This window comes from Marmota marmota, unplaced genomic scaffold (assembly GCF_001458135.2).
Source record: "Marmota marmota marmota unplaced genomic scaffold, marMar, whole genome shotgun sequence".
Classification (NCBI taxonomy): Eukaryota; Metazoa; Chordata; class Mammalia; order Rodentia; family Sciuridae; genus Marmota; species Marmota marmota.
The window spans coordinates 52,196,455-52,211,489 of NW_025999990.1; the positions used below are offsets into that span (position 1 = coordinate 52,196,455).

A 15,035-nucleotide genomic window follows, 5' to 3' on the forward strand; every position below is an offset into this window, starting at 1 on the left:
TTTTGGTTTGTCTCTGTGTCTTCTATTCTGTACCATTGGTCTATATGTCTGTTTTGGTGTCAGTATCATGTTGTTTTCATTACTGTGTCTCTGTAGTATAGTTTAAGGTCTGGTATTGTGATGCTTCCTGCTTTGCTCTTCAGGCTAAGGTTTGTGTTGGCTATTCTGGGTCTTTTTTTTCCCCCAAATGAATTCCATGATTGCTTTTTCTATTTCTATGAAGAATGACATTGGGATTTTAATTGAAATTGCATGAAATGTATATATTGCTTTTGGTAATATGGCCATTTTGGCAATATTAATTCTGCTGAGTCAAGAACATGGGAGATCTTTCCATCTTCTAAAGTCTTCTTTAATTTCTCTTTTTAATGTTCTGTAGAGGTCTTTCACTTCTTTTGTTAGATTGATCCCAAGTTTTTTTTTTTTTTTTTTAGGTTATTGCAAATGGGGTAGTTTTCCTAATATCTTTTTCAGAGGATTCATCACTGATGTATATGTACATTTGATTTATGGGTGTTGATTTTATATCCTGTTACTTTACTGAATTCATTTATTAGCTCTAGAAGTTCTCCTCTCTAAAGTTTTGTTGGATTTAAAATATGTATTGATTAGGCTGAATTTATAAATCTTGCTTTTTATATGCCACACACAACCAAGACATTAAGAATTTTTGTAGGCCCAAAGCAGTGTAACTGTCTTTTATTTATTTTTTAATTTTTTTAAAAGATGTTTATTTTTTTAGTTGTAGTTGCACACAATAACTTTATGTATATGTGGTGCTGAGGATTGAACCCAGGGCCTCGAACATGCTAGGCGAGCGCTCTACCACTGAGCCCCAGCCTCTTTTATTTTTTATTTTAAAAAATGAGAAAGAAATCTCAAATACTATTAAGCAAGATCTTACATATGAAAAGTAATATAACATCAAACTTGTTTAACATTGATTTTTATTTATTTATTTGGTGGTACTGGCAATTAAACTATTGAACCCAGGATGTCTCTACCACTGAGCTACATTCCCATCCTTTTTTTAAGATGGGGTCTCAGTAAGTTGCTGAGACTTACCTCAGACATGCAGTCCTCCTTCCATAACTCCCAGGATAGCTGTAATTATAGGCATGTACCACCCCACTCAGCTTGATTAATTTATCAATGGTAATCAGAGAAATGATTCATAATAATTGATAAAATTACTACCCAATGATTTTTAAGCAATTATTGATGGAAGCAAATTTTTATCTTTAAGAATATATCTTATATAATAAAAGAAAATCCTCCCTCCAAACTAGGAAAATAGTGTCATAAATAAAGGATTAATTAAATTATAGTAAATCCAGTGAGCAAATAGTTTTTTGCACTGAAAAATAACATCAGAGAATGCATGATAGGGAAGACATTTATGTTATTGGAAGTGAAAACCCAGGTCAGGAAATAATATATAGTGTTTCATTGCATTAAAATCATTGGTGTGTTTATATGCATATACATATGTGTACAACATATAAACACATATGAAAAGATAAAATAAAGACTTGAATATAAAAGTCATTTTCACTGTAGGAACTAAGCCTAATGTTGGTGGGTGTATTTTGGGTCCAGATCAAAATATAAAGGTTTTAAACCCTGACTTGAAAGAATGAAAGAACAGGAAATTGGGAATAATGGCAAGAATTAATACTAATACTTGGCTCATATTCTCTTATAGCAAGGTTATGTGTATATTTGTCTGTATCTTAGTATACACTGTCTCTAACAGAATAAAAGCAGTTTCTTTTATGTTGGAGTAATATTAAATTAATACACTTTAAGATGTGTATGTGTGTGTGTGTATGTATGTTATATGCTTTTTCCTACATAAATTTTATTTCTTCCTGTGTCTTCTCCATTAGTCCCTGTGTCTTTGTATATATTTAGAGGTATGCTTGGAATGATGTTCACCAAATGTTTATACTTTATTCTCAAGGGTTAGGATGTTTGTTAATTGCTTGTTTCTACTCTTTTTTTGTAGGTTGGATATTTAAAAAATAAGCATATCTTTAAGTTATCTTTTGTAAAGATGTTTGCATAGAAGGCCCTGGGGTCCCTAAATCAGCAATAATGCCAGCAACTGAATAAGGAATTCTTGGTCTTATGATAACCTAGTGTGTTTAAAACTTTGCAAATTTTTAATTATTTAATAATAACTTTTTGAAAAGATAAGTCTTTCTAGAAAAGTAGGTGGTTGGCTAGACAGATAAAATGTTGGAAAGAATTATAGCACAATTTGAAGTCTTTCCAGTGGGTCCTTGTAGCTAGCTACATGATAGTACCATTTATTCTGAATTACTCTCTTTCAAAAAATCACCAACATATCTGTTTAAATTGTTCCAGTATGTATCCATGTTTTCTTATCCTGTGAGAAAATTCCTACAATTTTTGTTGTATGGAATACTAAGAAGCCAATAGATAGAGTGAAGACCCGTTGAACATATGGAAGCCTAAAAGCAACTACTACTGATGTAGAAGATATTATGCTTCCCATATCAACTTGCTTCATTGCTTATTTTTAGCTTTTGAAATTTATTTTCAAACTGTCTTCTTCCAAACTCTTGACATAAGATAAATTTTTATAGCTGTAATGGAGATAAATGATAATAATGTTTAATTTTGAAGATTTTGGAATCTGACCAGTATCAACACTGGCCAGTTAATTTTACTTCTTAATAAGCCCCAGTTTTCTCACCTGCTTGTAATATCAGCCTGAGAAAATTGTGACCTTTAGGTGACATAATGCATAAATTCACTTTGTGATATGTTAATTAAACACAACAAAACAGATGAATACCATCTTAAACAGATGGGGATTTTTAAATTTAATGCAGTGAGAGCACTAGACTTAGGCAGTCCAGAGTCAGTATAGTAGCTCAGTAACACCAACTGAGACTAGATTCATCTCTCTGCTCTCCTTTTCTTGAGCAGGAGATGTGAAGTCACAGGATTGCTGCTTTTTCCTAGGAGAAAGTAGAAGGTGAAATACCCCCCAAAAGGTGTCTTTTTCCAAGTGAGACTTGTCCTTTTTATTGATAAAACAATATCTCTAAAAACATCTGTCCATTTCATTGGTTAGGCCACTATAGTTACAAGGGAATCTGAAAAGTCAAGTACTTTTAACTAGGCATATTGTCACCCTGATATTAATTGGGTTATTCTGGGAAGAGGAGGAGAATGAATGTTGAGTAGGCAGATTATAATATCTGCCACTGTATTGTATATAAAATCTAATCAATAACTACTAACTTTAGCAATTAAGGTTTTTAACTTTATTCTTGTACTGTCAGTCATAAAATCATACTTCTTTCCCTATCTCCTACATCCAGGGAAAACCATAATCCCTTAACATAATGTCATAACCCCTCATGTAAAAGTATTAAGCTGCTTTCTGGGGGCTGCATAAAAGTCTCCTTTTGGGCTCCAAACTAAATTCGCAATTATTTCATTATGAATGATGCCATGAAGATTATCTTTATATGTTTTTGTCCTATTCTGAACTATTTCCTTATCAAAAATGGGAACATTTCTGTGATTCTTCATGTTTCTCCAAAATAATCCTACCTAGTTTTAAAAGCTTCCATCAGTATATGAATGTTGTTGGACTCAGTGTTCTTTAAGTATTGGGACATATGTTTTTCTTTAGGTTTGATAGATTTTATATCCTAATAAAATAAACCAGCAGTATTTCATAATTTTAATTTGCATATTTGAGTAACTAGAAAGATATAATATGCTTCACTGTTTAAAATTTAATAATTGTCTCGTCTTAGTATTATTTGTTTACTATAGTTTTTTCTTTGGCATGTTTAGATAATGTAATTGGAGAAAATTCAGAGACTTAGTATGATCTTTTCCCAAAGTCTCTGAGAGCAATTGAAGAACATGTTGAGATTTCATAAGCTTTTAACTTTCTCTGCCAGATATCCAGTTTTAGACGTTCTATTCTCCTGAGGCCTTAGATGCCATTAAAGGATTTACCTTACTTAATGGGATTTAAACAAATTGGCAGAGGTTAACACTTTTAAATAGAGAACTGTGTTAAGGTAGCAGGTAAAGTCAAATGTTCTACTGCAGATTAACTCCTGCCCCCTTCCTAATGTTTTATTATAAAAAGTTTCAACCTGTAATACAGACTTTCAAAATCATTCTTGGTATTTTTCTCCTATGCTACTATACTCATAAAGCAGAGTATATTCACTTTAAAAAAGATGGTTTTTCAAATACAGGTGTTGGCTTCTCTTGCCTTCTATAAAGAACTCATTAGGGTGAGAGAATTGCTCTGCCTAACAATGCTTTACATCAGCCTCAAAGACAAATAGCAGTAGTCTCATACAACCTCATCTCAGTAGAGCATGGACCAAAATAATAGTTATTTTTCAGCTCCTGAAGTAAATCTTTACAGAATACATGCTTGAGTGCTACAAATATAAACATACTTATTCAAGTGAAAGCTAAAGGAGGGGGTATTGGGTCAGAGTGAGTTGCTTACTTCTAAAGGAAGAGTTGGTTGAACTGTTAAACTGCTTCCTTGCATTAATGAATATAATTGAAAGTCATTTTATCCACTGTGCTTTAATATGTTTAAATAACATAATCTGCTTTCAATAACCATTTAATCTGGTTGATATAACTTAATTGGTTGCCACCTTTTTTTTTTTTTTTTTTTTTTTTTTTTTTGTCTTGGGTAGTCTAAATAAATCTGTCAGGTTTTTCCTTCAAATCTCCAGGCTAACTGAGTAGAATTTCAGGGCTCTGTAGACTATGCTAAATGAGAATGTTTATAATTATACCTGGGTTTAAATTTTGAAGTTCTAGTCTGTTATGAAGAAAAAAAATTTTTAGAATAACTGAAAACTGGAGAACTGTTGTATCATTTTTTTTTAACTTATGATACGTTAGAGGAAATGAATTATTCATACAAGATACTGAATAGTCAAAGTCTTATTGACTGCATTAAATTTGAAAACAAAATCACCATATTTTGGTACATAATAGTTGTAGCACTTAAAATTTTTGAATAGTATACTGATCTCACACCCATCTAACTTATACCAGCTCCTGATCACTTAACCACCTTTTTCCAATTTATGGAAAACATGAATTCAGACCATACCTGTCCTTTAAAGTTAATTCATCTAATTTGAATTTTTGCTTAAATGTTTGGAGTATTCCAACTTGTTAATTCTTTTCCAGGTTATAATGAGTTTATGTTTGATTATTTGTCAGAATGGAGTTCTATTAATGAACTTATGTTTTCTGTACCCCAGGTATATATTACTTTAGTGTCTTTTATAAAACTGCAGTAAAATGCAGAAAGTATAAAAAAAAGTTAGCTGTATTGTCAGTTAAAAAAAAAAAAAATACAAGTTACTCCCTCTCCCAAATTTTAGAAATCATTTAAAGGATAGATACTAAGAATTTTTTGTTTCTACCTATGATTAGATTTTACTTCTTTTCCTTGAAACATCTCGTCTGCTTTTTGTAAAATTTTACAATATTTAAATTATTTAATTATAGTAGAGAAATGTTTATTATATTTAAAATGTTTATTTAGCTGAAAAATCATTAAAATAACAACAATAATTGTAGTGTTTCCTAAATACTAGAAAACCAAAATGTACAGAAAATTATGAGAAAGAATATACATTGCAGGTAAAACAATAGCCTGTTTCGGACTTTATAATAATTGTAGTAATAGGTTAAAAATTGTGCTGAGATTAGATTTATACTAAATTGGATCATTATTGATAATGAGAAATATGAAAATTAAAGATTATATTAGAGATATTTTAAAAAGTTGATTTTAGTAGGTCTTGAAATGTTTGGTTTTATGTAAAATAAAAATTTAATACAGTGGTTATATTAGGAATTATTGAATTTTGGGTGACTTTTGGCCATCAGAGTTTAAATATTATAGCCTAATTTTTCTAGGCGATTAGGATGCCAGTTATCCTAATAATCCAAAGTGGCATGCTTGAATCATCATTACTTTAATTTCTCATGATTACTAATGCCAGATTTTAGTTTCTTGGACTTACTAGAGTAATAAATGCTTCTCTCAAAATATCCTACCTGCTTGCTGCATCTTCCTGCTGGGGAGGGGAGGTGGGGGGAAAAAAAAAACATTGTACTGACTACTAAGCCTTCACTTCTTCCACTCATTTTTGAATTTATTTACTTCTAGCTGCACTTTACATGTACTCCTAAACCACCGCAATATCAAATATTTATATATGACTTTCCAAGAAATAGATGCCTTAACAGTAGTCAGAACTCAGTATTCACTTGCACAAAGCAACTGCATTCACTTCCAGAGGATTTCTAAAGAAAAGACATTTGTATGTTTATACCTATGGAATCTAGTTCAGTCTGAATTCCCTGGCGCTTAGGGAGAATGCTGGCTGCATTGCCAAAGGATTTCCAAAAACGAAATCTGATATCAGACCTTGTGATAGATGGAGTCTCTTTGAAAAGGGCCTCAGAAATTTTGGAATCTTTGTAAGATTTTTTTTTTTTTCATTAACGCACAGGCACACAGAGTCCTTAATTTGTACCTTTTTAACTTTGATTAATATCATCCCATGTTCCACTGTCCTGTACTCAAAGGAATTGATTTGGTGCTTTTATTCCATTAACTGCTGAGTGATTAGAATTGTCTTACTTAGTTTCTTGGCAGGTTGTACAAATCATTACTGGAATTAGGAAAGTAATTTGAAGAAGCATTGATATGTAGGTTTAGCAGTAATAAGAATAAAATGGTAGTTAAGAAAAATTTCAAAGATATCATATACAAGTTAGCACTCTATCTGCAGAGTCAACTTATCATAGATTGAAAATATTTTTTAAAAATTGCTCTATACAAAAGCATGTACAGACTTTCCCCCCATTATTCTCTAAACAATACAGTATAACTTCATAGTGCTTACATTACTTTAGATATTATAAGTTATCTGGAGCTAATTTAAAGAATATGGGAGGATTAGCACAGATTGTATGTAAATACTACACCATTCATGTCAAGGACCTGAGCACTAGATTTTAGTATCTGCAGGAGTTCCTGGAACCATACCTTTGCAGATACTAAGGGATGACTATAGTAAGGAATGTTTGAAGTGTTTTTGAAGTTATTAAATTTTAGCAGAACTAATCACTAAAATACAAATCTTAAAAATAATAAAAATTTCAAGTGCCTAGAAGCAATAAAACAAGAATATAATTTTTCCAAAGCATTTAGCAAAAATTTTCTCATATAATTAAAGGCCAATGCTCTTTTCTCTGGCTACTACCAGTTTATATATTATAAATGATTCTCATATATATTTATAGCAGCTGTCAAAAAAGTTGTCTTATGTTTTGCTTTGGAGTACTTTTTTTTTTTTTTCAAATTCTTACATATTTAATAATTTCAGAGAAAGAAGGTCCAGAAAAGAAGAAAACAAAAAAGGAAGCTGGAAATAAGAAATCCACACCAGTTAACATTCTTTTTGGTTATCCACTCTCTGAACGAAAGCAGATGGCACTTCTTATGCAGATGACAGCAAGAGACAACAGTCCAGGTGATACCTAACATCATTAAGTTAATTTGTAGTATAATCTAGTATATGTATGTTTGTACCTATGGAATCTATTTCAGTCTGAATTCCCTGGCACTTAGGGAGAATGCTGGCTGCATTGTGTTGACAGTTACTTTTAACTATTTTTAATTTTTATTCTTTCTTGAATTTAATCAGCATTACTTGTAACATCAGTTTGTAATGTTATAATTTATCTGTGTGAAAGTTCATGATATGAATCCTCCCCTAGAATAGAAAGTGTATAAGAGCAGGGATTCTTTCCCTCATTTTTCATAAGTGGATAATTGTTAAATAAAATGAGTCATTTAGAAATAGGTTAACAACATGGGAAGTTCATGGCAAAACTGTGCTTTTACCTTACTAATGATTTATCCCAATTTCGGTAAAAATGTTTTCTATGCTTCCAGTTCACTGCTCCCCTGCTGTTTAAATTGGCAGTTTTATTATACATTGCTTCTCTCTGACTGAGACAGGAAGGTATCTGAAGAAAAAAAAATTTGGCTCTGAATTTAAGGCATCTTTATATAAGAATATATTGATGAAGAAATGTATTGAAAAAGAAAATTTTTCCAATGAACTTTTCTTATACTGACTCTTAGTGGGAGTAGGGATTGGGGGTAAGCACCTGGGGACATGATGGTTAAATTCTTAGTGTTTCTAAGTATCCTGATTTCAATCAAAGCATGAGCCTATCTAATATCTTTCACTCCTACAAATATTGTAGATCCTTGTGCTTTTTAAAATAGTGTATTTTTGGATTTTTCTCACCTTTTCTGCCAGTAACTTGGGTAGAAGAGTGGTCAAATTATTTGACACTGCTACAACTTTAAATGTTTCTGTAAAATGTTGAATTACAAAGACTTATTTTGTAAAAATGTCTTTTTACAACATGAACTTTTGTCTTCAGAATATTAAAGAATTAATACATTAAGACAAAGAGTAGAAGTCTTCTTTATCTCCAGTGACTCCCTTTGAGAGGCACTACTCTTCAGAGTCTCTTATCTATATTTCCAGGGAATTTTTAGGCATAAATATACATTTTTTGGTTGTTTCATTTTTTTTCCTAGGGTAAATACAATTACACAATAACATTGTTGTTATATTGGCTCTTTTCATTTAAGGATAATTCCTTGTCATTTTTTATTATTAATATGTATATAACTGGAGTAGAAAGCTTGACATCAAGCTGTGTTACCAAACAGATGTACTTGGAGGTTAGGATTGATTATCCATTAATTTGGTCCTTTAGTTTTTAAGAAAATCAACAAAATAACTGTCTTAAAAATTTTACTATAAAGTGTATAATAAAATTTATTCATTTAGCAAAGTTTTCTTGAGTTACACTATGTAGCAAGAAGTCTTTGAAACAGTTGAAAAAGATAGTTGATGAATAAGAGAGATGAAATTCTTACTCTTATGGGAGTATACATTCTAGAAATAAGTAGAAAACTGTTACTGAGACAACATACTTCAAAATCCAAACTGTAAAACTTTACTTTTTTATTGATATTGCTTTAGAACTCCATAATTATATCAGTTTGCAAGATTGATGATGGAAAATTATTTTCCAAGATTGTTTGTTCTTAGTGTATTAACTCTTTTAAATAGCTATAAATTTTCAGAATTAATTAATATTGTCATACCTTTAATTAAGAAAACATCATCCCATTCTCCCTGCCCTGTGGTTCTAAAAAGAGAGGAGAGTGGTGCCTTGGGCATCATCTAGTTTAACTTTCCTGATTTTGACATAAAAACTAGAATAGAAATCAAAAGTTGGGGATCAAAGCAAAGAATAACATCTATGGGATTTTTTCCATTTGCCCTTATTTCAGATCTTTAGCTTTATTTTCATACTAAGATCATCTCTAACTTAATTTGCACTCAACATCAGAACAAAACTGCAGTGCTTTTGAGTTAGAGATATGAACTTTGGCCTTCAATTTAATTTTATCTAGGTGTTAAACTAATAGTATAAAGTGCTCAGGAAAAATACAGTTGTTTGCAGTTCATTGATTATTCATTAAACAGATACATTTAAGGTATATACTTGATACTTATTATTATCATTTTAAACCAGTTTTATAAGTTGACAGAATAAAATGTTTCTCATCAACTTGTGATCTTTGGTAATCCTAAAAGAAATTTTACTCTATGTATTTGTGTAAATTTATTAATGTATCATCCACGTCAAGTTTTGTGGTGTTAGAAAGTTCTAGCAATAGACACATTATCACTAAGAATCTTTTTGTAAATATATACAATATTTAGCCTAGAACCTTTGTGAACTTTTTCTTATAGACTCCACACCAAACCATCCATCACAAACAGCAGCAGCCCAAAAGAAAACTCCCAGTTCTTCATCTCGACAAAAAGATAAAGTTAATAAAAGAAATGAGCGTGGTGAAACTCCTTTACACATGGCAGCTATTCGAGGAGATGTGAAACAAGTCAAAGAATTAATAAGTTTAGGAGCAAATGTGAATGTGAAAGATTTTGCAGGTAAGATTAAACTCAAGAATGATATTCAGGATCTAATATTGAAACAGATTCTTGTTCCAGTTTTATTTATATTTCTTTTGCAAAAGAGTTCTGAAAATATATTTTATTACAATACTTTTGCTGTATGTGCATAAAACCTTCTTCTCTGCTGTATTTTCTTGTCAATAATTACATTTTTGCATATTGAACTTAAATTTTAGTTGACATTACTGTATAATGGTTTTTAAATTTTGGTTCTATCCAAAGTAAATTTGAGTACATGATGTTTTCAAAGCAGTTAATTCATTAATAATTCTTGAGAAACTTTAACTTGAACATGAAGATTGTAAGAGAGTGGCATTATTTTAACTTTAATTATTCGAATAATACGCCAATGTATTTTTACTATGAAGAATTCAAATAATATAGAAATTCTTGTTAATTTCCCATCTTATACTACTCTGTTTCCCTTCTGCTTTTTTTTCCAAAGAAATGGTATTAATAATTTGTAGGTTATTCTTTTACTATTTTCATGATCATATGTAAATATGAACATTTACTTATAAACTTTTTTTAAAAAAATATTATTATTCCACCTGTGGTTCTGCAGCCTGTCTGTAATTACAGGTATTTCTTTCAGTAAATTTACTTCATTTTTAACAGCTTCATAATATTATCATTAGTGAACACTGTTGTAAAACCAACTTTGTGGGCTGGGGTTGTGACTCAGATATACAGTGCTGCCTAGCATGCGTGAGGCTCTGAGTTCTCCTCAGCACCACATTGTGTCCACCTATAACTAAAAAACAAAACAAAAAAACAACTTTGTGTGTAGCTTGGAACTGTTTTAGTAGAATTGAAACTGTTGTTGTAACAAAGCAAATGCACATTAAAATGTTTGAAATAATGGCAGACTGCCCACCAAAATAATGCTCCTGTGTCAGTTTATACTACCATCAAGAGTCAGTTACTCAACTTGAAGATATTAACTTAAATATTAATGATCTAATAATTTAAAATTTTAATTTTGATATCCATAATCAGTAATGGTAGTAAATGTTTCTTATAAATTTGCATATATCTTGCATGTATCTTAAAATTGTATGTTAAATTAATATTCTAACTTTAGGTTGGACACCACTGCATGAAGCTTGCAATGTTGGATATTACGATGTTGCGAAGATACTTATAGCAGCTGGAGCAGATGTTAACACACAAGGATTAGATGATGACACTCCACTCCATGATTCTGCTAGTAGTGGGCACAGAGATGTAAGTATGAAAGAAGAAATCAATAATGTACATTTCCATCATAGATTTCAACCCAGGATAATTTAGCTTACTTCTTAGTTGTACGATCTTTTGTCCCTTTTTTTCCTAACTGCTACTTTATAGTCAGATTTAGCATTATCTTTTTTTATTTTGTTTTACTTAGTTACACATGAAAGTATAGTGATCTTGACATATATTTGAATCAGATGGGATGTAATTTCTCATTTTTCTGAGTATACAGGTTGCAGAATCACATTGGTCATGCAGTCACATATAGCATTATCTTTTAATCTTTGATTTGATAATTGATTGTTAAAACAGTTTGGAAGAAATTTTATTTTAAGACATTGTAGTGTCAGATAACCAAATGTGGTTAAAGCACATTTTACTTATAATACTTTTACAAAATTGGACTATGTATCTTTGGGAAAGCATTTTTACCTTAGACAAATGGAATTCAGAGTGAAGAGAAGTATGAATTGAATTCCGACCTTACTAGTTTAGAAGCTTGTGATCTTGAACAAGTTATGTCTCTCCTCTATACTTCCATTTCATCTTAAAATCATATAATAAATAATACCTATCTAAGGGGAATTTGGTTAAGGAAAAGAAGACACTGCATGTAAGCACACCTTAAACTCTTAAAATATTGTAGAAATATCAGGGGGAAAATTAAAACTATACCTGAATTGTTACTTCAAATGTACTCAAATATTTTAGAAACTAAAATTTAGATTAAAAATGCTATTTTCCTTATTTATAATTTTATAATATACTTTTCCATGTTACTCATTAAGTTCTATTAAAAGGAAAATGTAATCTTTATTATTTTCTCTAAACTGGTCTTGTTTACTTGGTCTTGTTGACCATTCTTTCCTCTCTGCTGCATCAACAATTGGTACATATCTATGCGATACCACTTTTTTCTTCCTCTTTACTTACCTATTGTCATGTTTCCTGTGCTAGTCTGTGAATATCATACATACAGGCATTTTGTGTTTTCTGTTACTGATCCTGGAAATGTTTGTTGCAAAAGAAATAATAAATTTGGCATGGATGCATGGATAGATAGGTGGATAGATAACTGAGGACAGGCAAAAGGGCAAAGGCTTAGTCCATAAGGCCTGACAAAATATAGGAGGCATTGCCCTTTCCTCTGACTTTATCAGAAGAGATGTGTTTTCTAGCTAATACCATACTTTACCATTTTTTAAAAAATGCATTATTAATAGTTTCAAAAAATGAATAACTTTCCTTTAAATGTGGTATATAAAGGTTTCTTGATTTCCAAGTGTAATTTAAAAGAATTATGCCTTGTGACTAAAACATGTTTGTTTACATGAGTATAAGTTTCTAAATATGTACATAGCTGCAAAATATTTCTAGAAGCCGACCTTTTGGCTCATGTACTAAAATGGATTCAAACACTGTTTACAGTCTCTTTCTGAGCAAGATTGGCATGCTATTTTCAAAAGACCTTTGCTTTTCCTCCTACCAACAAGCCTAGGATAGTAGGAGTCCCAATTTGAGAGCTATTTTCTCTTTGTTGTTTTTACTTGAGTCTAAGGAAAAGAGAATTGAGATCTACCAAAAACTCTCAATTCTGCATACAGATATATTAGGTCTTATGAGCCTCTCCCTAAGGAATTGGATTTCTTTTATTCAGAGATAGCCATGACAACTTCAACTATCCATTAAAAATTCCTAATGTGGAAGAAGCAGAAACATAGCTTCTTTACAGCGAGGTCTAAATTATTTAGAATACGAAAAGATTAACCTTGCTTCTGAGCAATGTATTCCTTGACCTGCTGTATAAGTGTATTATACCTCGCAATACATAATTTTATACTAGTCTTAGTTCTAGTTGTTTGGTATCTATCATTTTTTGTCTTATCATTTTTACATACTTCTAGTTTGTTGCCTGTTACAAGTAACTTTAATTTGCCTTAAGTCCTTTTTAGAATAAATATCTGCATATGAGAATGATGTCTATAAAATATTGGCTATTAAAATTTTTGCATCATGCTTGAATCTTTACCTGACTCATCATCTTAGACATGTACTCTATATTTATTGATCGTTTCCTGGTGCATAGGACACAATGTAAGGATCCTTTTTTCTGGTTTCCCAACCTAGGGCTTTTTTCTAAGAAAATAAACCTTAAAATGGAAAACATTTCAGCTCATTAAAATGTTCACTACAGTGTTATTTATAATGATTAGAGTTTTTTTTAAACTTTATTTAACCTTCTCAAATGTCTTTCCTAAGTGAAATTTTAAAAGACACGGACCCACAATGACAAAGAGCAGAAGAAATGGAAAAGCAAGATTTTAAAAGGTGGAAATTAAATATATATATAATTGCAGTACAGGGTTTGACAGACTTTTTCTATAAAGGTTAAATCATAAATATTTTAAACTTTGCACCTTTTTTCTACTCTTCCTTTTTACTCTTTCCTCTTTTCTCTTTTAACAAAACTTTAAAAATATAAAGGCCATATTTTGTCTACCTCTGATATAGGAGAGATAAGAACATTGAAACCAAAGCCATTGTGGCACAGAATTGTAGAGAAACTGAAGCTCAGGAATTGATGGCATCATTTGCCTCTGGAATTCCTTGTTTGGACTACAAATAATATAACTGAATCAATGTTTTGTTTGTTTTTTTTCTTCTATAGCCCCTCCCCAATCCTACATAGCCAGGTGATTTCACCTCTTGTAACTTGGTAGATGTTTCCAATATGGAGCTAAGGATCAGGAACAATTGTTCTTCAGTAGCACTTTGGAAAGCTAGTTGATGTTTTAAAAGGATAAACACTTGTAATTTAATAATCATAAACATGAATAAAATATTAGCATTTGGAGTCAAAAGTAAATTGTTATCTCTATACATTCTAACATTTCAAATTTTCTACAAAAATAGTCAAGAATATTTTTTCATTTAATTCATTGTGAATCTTCATTCTTAAATAATTTGTTTGAAATTCTAGATTTACAGTATCTTTTTAAATTATTATTTTAATGGTCAATGTAGTTAATACTCATCTGTTCATGTTATTTGTTTAAACAGTCTTTTAAATTATATATTTTCTAAGTATACAAAAACACCATTGTTAATTGTTGGGGATACAGAGAGTAATATATTTAAGACTTGATCCCAAGTGAAGCTTATAGTCTTATAATAAGGGGGGAAATATATATTAATAAATTTTAATGTAGGTTTGTGTCGCATAGAACACATCAATGTCAGTGGAAGTAAAAGATCAAAACAAGAAGAGATGGGAAGGAGTCACAATTGATAATAGTTGGCTAACTCTGGTAAATGGGTAGATTTCACTAAGAATGGCAAGGTTAAAGGTACAAGTTTTAATAAACTTAATTTGAAACTCGTTGATTTGGGGCTTTTGTATTGAAATACACATATACTCAATTGGATATATCCAATGAACATTTGAATATTTGGGTTTAGCATTAAGAGAACAAGAGAATGAAAATGAGTGAATTGTATATTGATCACATTCTGTCAGAGTAGGTGAGAACACTAAAGAGGTGATATATATTAAAGTTTGAAAAAGTAGATCAGGGATAGGTACTTCATAGGACTGATGCAGGCAGGTAGAAGAGTGAAGAGCTATTTTAAAAAGAGAAGGCTGCAAAGATAAACATTTTTTCAGGAACTTGA

The 15,035-nt window shown here is 30.8% G+C and overlaps 1 protein-coding gene across 7 annotated transcripts in view; it reads left to right on the forward strand.

Annotated features, from left to right (window-relative positions):
- The window catches only part of Ankrd12 (ankyrin repeat domain 12), a 149,130-nt gene that overhangs the window by 53,458 nt on the left and 80,637 nt on the right, over nucleotides 1–15,035 (forward strand). For 6 of the 7 annotated variants that reach the window (XM_048806574.1, XM_048806570.1, XM_015482550.2 and 3 more), the window contains exons 4-6: nucleotides 7,440–7,586; nucleotides 9,903–10,103; nucleotides 11,212–11,354. In XM_048806574.1, coding sequence (XP_048662531.1) covers nucleotides 7,440–7,586; nucleotides 9,903–10,103; nucleotides 11,212–11,354 — 491 coding nt within the window. Of the gene's footprint in view, nucleotides 1–7,420; nucleotides 7,587–9,902; nucleotides 10,104–11,211; nucleotides 11,355–15,035 lie in introns of all 7 variants that reach the window. The other variant, XM_048806575.1, reaches the window with a different exon arrangement.